The sequence below is a fragment of the Quercus lobata genome, chromosome 5 (genome assembly GCF_001633185.2).
Source record: "Quercus lobata isolate SW786 chromosome 5, ValleyOak3.0 Primary Assembly, whole genome shotgun sequence".
In the NCBI taxonomy this organism is placed as follows: Eukaryota; Viridiplantae; Streptophyta; class Magnoliopsida; order Fagales; family Fagaceae; genus Quercus; species Quercus lobata.
The window spans coordinates 14,496,361-14,502,360 of NC_044908.1; the positions used below are offsets into that span (position 1 = coordinate 14,496,361).

The 6,000-nt window shown below is 36.5% G+C and overlaps 1 protein-coding gene across 1 annotated transcript; it reads right to left on the reverse strand.

Annotated features, from left to right (window-relative positions):
• Window positions 1–3,835: 3,835 nt before the first annotated feature.
• Window positions 3,836–5,116, reverse strand: LOC115990017 (F-box protein At3g26010-like). Its single transcript, XM_031113880.1, has one exon. The coding sequence runs from the start codon at window positions 5,114–5,116 to the stop codon at window positions 3,836–3,838; it is 1,281 nt and encodes a 426-aa protein (XP_030969740.1).
• Between the last annotated feature and the right edge of the window lie 884 nt (window positions 5,117–6,000).

Here is a 6,000-nt window from a genome sequence, read left to right on the forward strand (position 1 = left end):
AGAGTGATGCAAACTGATTTTGGGTGTGTTTCTGCATGAACAATGATTTTCTATTGTTTGGAATGAACAGTTCCCTCGCTAGAGCTGGCAAGGTACTGTTCATCTGCCAAGTTTGAAGGTCAAACTGGTGAGGCTGATGCAAACTGATTTTGGGTGTGTTTCGCCATTTATTTGCTGAAATGTTAAAGTAGCGACTAATGCAAAGGCTCTTACAGCTGCACCTTTTACTCTCCGTTCTTCCTTTACGATCTTTTTGATGATGCTAATAATCTGCTCCAGTATAGGTTATCCCTGCATGTATAATAGCATTCCCTTACCGCCATATTTGGTGGACAGTAGCCCACCAAGCTAGCTTACACAAGGTGGCTCTAAATCCCTTTCCTTTTAATTGGGTAGCACCCCATTTCTCTAAGTCCTGCCAACTCGTTAGCATCTGTCACTAGACAAAGCCCCATGATATTATCCCATAATCTCTTAGTAAAGGGGCATTGAAAAAAGAAGAGGTCTCTATCTTCAATACTGGACCTGCAGAAATGCAGGTAGTGTTCACAGCAAGACCCCATTGTATCAACCTGTCCGTAGTTGGGAGCTTATTAAGGATAAACATCCAACCAACAAAAGAGTACCTAGGGATAGCTAGATTAAACCACACCACGAACCACCACTCTTCCTTATTAGCTTTAGTTCTAATTTCATTCCAGGTTTTAGCACAATCAAACTTGTGAGATACAGACCATAAAGCCTAGTCTTCCTCTTTCAAATCTATCAAAGGAAGCTTGCTCTGGATATTTATAAGATGATCTGATCTGGCAGGCCTCCATGTCCAGAATTTGTTGCGTAGGATTGATGCAACTTTAGCTTCACATCCATATTTCTGTCGTAAGATACCATCAGGATGCCATGCATCATGCCAAAGAAATATCCTGCTGCCATCTCCTACTTTTTAACTCAAAAATTTTCTTGCCTCTTCCCTGAGTTTAAGAATAGATCTCCAACTCCTAGAACTGTCTTGTGGAATTTTTATAGTCCAAAAGCACCTTCTTTTCAAGAAAAATTGTCTTCAATTCATAAATTTCTATGCCACCTCCAAATTTAGACTTCAATTGCCAAACTCACCTTATTTTAGATCCCGTCAATCAACTCACAATGGTTCTAAATACGAATATACACAATTCAATTTCCTGCACTAAATAAAGCACCAAGATCTCTTCCCTTTGGAAAACTCAACCTTATCTTGCACTAAACGAAAAACCCACCACCAATTAACAATTATGCAGATGGAACATCAATTCAAGTTCAAATTGAACCCACTTTTATAGTCTAAACATCAAATCTATGACACAAAATAATTACGACGACAACAAACAAAGCCTTAGTCCCAAAATTTTGGGTTCGGCTTAGATACTCAATAGTATTAGTTAGGGTTGGCCATATCTATTCTTTTCCTTCATTCTACTCTATCTAAAGCCATATTCTTTTTTTTTTTATTTTTTTATTTTTTAAATAAGTAAGAAGAATATATTATTGAAAAATGAATAGCAAGAAAAATACAAAGAGTTCACGTTAGCGAACAAAGAGTTGAAGCCATATTCTTTGTTACTTCCTTAATTGACATGTCATTTTTTTCTCAAAAAAAAAAAAAAAAAAAAAATTGACATGTCATTTTCTATTACTTCTGCTAATGTGATTTTAAGTCTTCCTCTACCTTTATTGGTTCCCTCAATTTGGATCAACTCACTCTTTCTTATTTATGCATTAGTTGCTCTCCTTTGAACATGACTGAACCATCTTAACGCTCCGTTTGTTTTGTTGGAAAATCTTGTGTAAAGATGTATTTGGTAGCATAAAAAAAGATGAGTTAAAGGAAAACTATCTTTGGTCAATATAAAAAGTATGACTTATTTTTAGATATTGTTTTCCATTAATTTTTTTTTTGGAAAACAACTCTATCTCACAGCAAGCTAAATAAGGGAAGTTAGGAGATTGTTTTTTAACTCACTTAAAGTTGCTACCAAACATTAGAAAACGAGATAGTTTTATAGAAAATGATTCTTGGAAAATGACTTATTTTCTAAAAACATCACTGTTGAAACAAACAGAGCGTAATGACCTTCCCTCATCTTTTCATCAATAGGGGCTACCCCTATTTTTAAGCGAATTTCCACATTTTGAATTCTATTTTTGAAGTGTATTTCCACTTGTCCATCTGAAATTTCTCATTTCAGCTACTTATTTTATGAATATGTTGCTTCTTAATAGCTCAACATTCAGTACCAAAGAGCATAGTTGGTCATAAAGTAGTCTTATAAAATTTTCCCTATAACTTAATAGGCATTCTATGATCGCAATTGCACAACACTCCTGATGTGCTTCTCCACTTCATCCACCCTGATTTTATCCTATAATTCACATCCTCTTCAATCTCCCCATACTTATGACTTATTGATCCAAAATATTGAAATTTGTAACTCTTTGACATCTCTTGACCATCAAGTCTTACCACCTCTTTGTTTTTGCTTATAATTCCACTAAATTTACTATCTATGTACTTTGTTTTAGTCCCACTTAATCAAAAACCTTCAAATTCTAATCACCAAATTTCTAACTTGGCATTAACTCCACTTCTAGTTTCTTCCACTAAAACTATATCATTTGCAAAAGGCAAATACCAAGCTCTAGGATTGATTTAGTGAGCTCATCCATCACTAGTGCAAAGAGATATGGATTGAGTGCTAATCCTTGATGCGGACCTATAGTGATAGCAAACCCACTTGTGATTCCTCCACTTGTTCTCAAACTAGCTACAGATCCATTGTAAATATCCTTAATCAACTAAATATACTTAAGAGGAACTCATTTCTTTACCAAAACCCACCACATAAACTCTCTATGGACCCTATCATATGTTTTCTCTATATCAATGAAAACCACATGAAGATCTCTACAGGCCTCTCTATGTTTTTCCATTAGACATCTAAGTAAGAAAATATGACACTAAATAACAAACAGATTCAATTCCCTACCCTAATGTCTGGTTGCTAACCTGGAAGCACAAGATAAATTATCAAAAAGTTACATATTTGTTCATTTCATTCAAATTAATATACAATTACGTGTCTTTAAGAGAAATAAAAAAATAAATAGGTAAACTCGTCAAGATAACCCACACATCGGCATACAAGTTTCTCTTCAATGGAGATGCTCTACAGTAAACTCTCCCTAAGGCTAATAATACTTGTTTACCTGTCAAATATTTTTACATTTTTTTATTATTATTAATTTTGTTATATAAGTATTTTAAGTTGGGACCGGGCTTAAAAAGCATTTCTAGTTTTGGTGATGCAAAGCTTTATCAGAAGTTTTTCTACTTTCTATTTTCCAAAACATATATGATAAAGTTCATGAATTCATCTTGCTTACTTCAGACCAAATAATATATTTATGGCTAGTGTTTGCTTTGTTTCACTACTAAAACAATTAAGAAAGTTATGCCTCATGCCTGTGATATCTATTGTTGAATGTAAAACTAGTACAAGTGATAAGTGATAACCAATACCAACACTTATGTAACTGTAATCAAACAAATCGGCAATAACTGCATTTTTATTGCTAGCTAGGTAGGTAAACGTTTTGAAGCAATTCAACCCCCCTGACATATCCCCACACTGGAGATGGAAGCCCTAGTTTACTCCAAACACAACTGGAAATTACAAAAGCATAATTAAGAAAATCAAACAACACAAATACATAGCAGGGACGCTGCATGGAACAGCATGCAGCGAAATTTTTCACACCAAGCTGGCATCAAGACACAAGATAGCAAGCAGCAGAATCATTAGGTGGCCTTCTCCGTCTGAAAGGGAATGGGAGTTGGCCAACAAGGGAGCACAAAGGTGAAGACATTGCAGCCATGGTAAAAGTAGTCAGCAGTCGGAATATCACAGACCACTTCCAGTGTTTTTCTCCTCAAGTTGCATGATACCACCTTAAATTTAATCATCAAATACACAATTTCTCCATCATTTGGATGATAGGCTAAGACTGCCACAGTTGGATATTTCTTGCTTAGGTATTCTGTGAGCCAAGGAGATTTTTCTGAAACCATTTTGTCAAAATACAGCTCATGCTCTAAGTTCCATTTGCCTCCTTCATCATAGTCCTTGAGCTCCCAAACACGTAAACAAGGATCAGCAAAAGCAACCTCATAAGGGTAACCTGAAATCTGGCATATCCTCAAGGTACCATGACACACTCCAAGACGCTCAATTCCATGGGATGGGTTCAATTCTACGGGCTTCTCAAAGAATTGGCAGCATTTACTGGTGTTTGGATCAAACCCAACAAGGCAATCAGTGCTACTCCACCAGAAAAGCAAACCGTTATAGGGAACACCGGGGAAGGCAAAGACATCCAACCGAAATCCTTGCGGGCACAACCCCACAGACTGAGTCCATTTACCTGTGTCGGATGAGAATATCTCTACACCGAATTCTGCTGACTCACCCTTAAATTCAGGAATGCGCATCACCCTATAACTAAGTTGCTTATGAAGAGCAGTGTCATACCAACATATGAACCCAACCCGAGCCCTTGCAAGTTGAGGCATGGGAGGCAGGGCAGTCCATTGCCTACTAATTGGATTTATCACATAGTATTCGCTCATAGGACCAGACCCCGCATCATTGCCAACCATGTTTGCGCAGCATAATAGCAAGTCATTACACGAAGCTTGAACAGTGACCTCAATATTATCATGCTGATATATTGGTGGTATATAAGTCAGAGATTTAAATTCCGGTTCCTCCGATGTCACGAGGAGGTGTCTCTTCTTTATCTGCTTATCAACGTAGTTGAGGAGCAAGGCAAAGGGACGATCCATAACTGAAGATGCATGGAGCCTAACAAAGTTGTTGGCAAAAGAGGGATCAGAGATAAGATTGCACCATTGTCTTGCCACAGACTTGCATCGCATCGCGGATTTCAGATCCAGCCGATACAGGATTTCCAACAGTAGGGAAATTGGGAGGTCCTCTATTTTCGTCAATTGCTTCTCAAAGTTGGCATTCCAACCATCAACCTGATTTTTCATTCCAACTCCCAAATTCCGACTTACCATCCAATTTTCTGATGATTGGGTCGGATTTTCTTTTCTTCTTTTGCGATGTGGAACCAAAGAAAGGTTTTTTCTTGACTTCAAGAGAGACATGGCAACAGCAAAAGCAGGAGCAGAGAACAGACGAACGTGTATGAGTATCTACCTGCCTCTAGGGATTTGCTTTCAAATTTATAGACTGCCTTTCATGTCCGAGTCCTTGTAGATTTCTAATTGACGTGGGCGAAATCCAAACCGTTTGTTTTTTAATTTCACAAGATCGAGTTATTCAGTTTTTGTGTGGGCGGTGTAAACAATATCGGAACATCCAATCTATTTTATGTATACTAAGTTACCAATACAGCAATAAGCCTTAGCTTGATTTCGACCTTCAAAATTTTTTTTTTCTTTTCTTTTTTCTGCGAACAATTAACACAATTTTGTGCTAAACTAACTTTTAGATTCTATTTGTGATTTTTAAAAGTATTATGAAAAACTGAGCATATTCAGTTAGGATCCTACGTAGGATCGTGGGAGGTAGGTGGAATCGTAGATTGTAAGATCGGATCGTGGATCGTAATATCTTATATTATTTAAGAAAAAAAAATACACATTGGTATATTAAATAATCACATAAATTATACATTCATTAATATAATTACCATACATTACTACATCCATTTATAAGCATCATTTAAAGTGGCCAAAAATCTCAAAACGTGACACTCTATTGGGATATTTTTTATTTGAGTCCAATTGACACACTCTCTACATTAGAATAGAAAAACTTGGTTTATTGGGATTTTATTTTTCATTTGGGTCTAACTGAGCCTTCTATCAAGTTAAAGAAAATTACAAGAAACCAAGGTTGTTTGGGATTGTCAGAATCGTACGATCTTACCGATCCT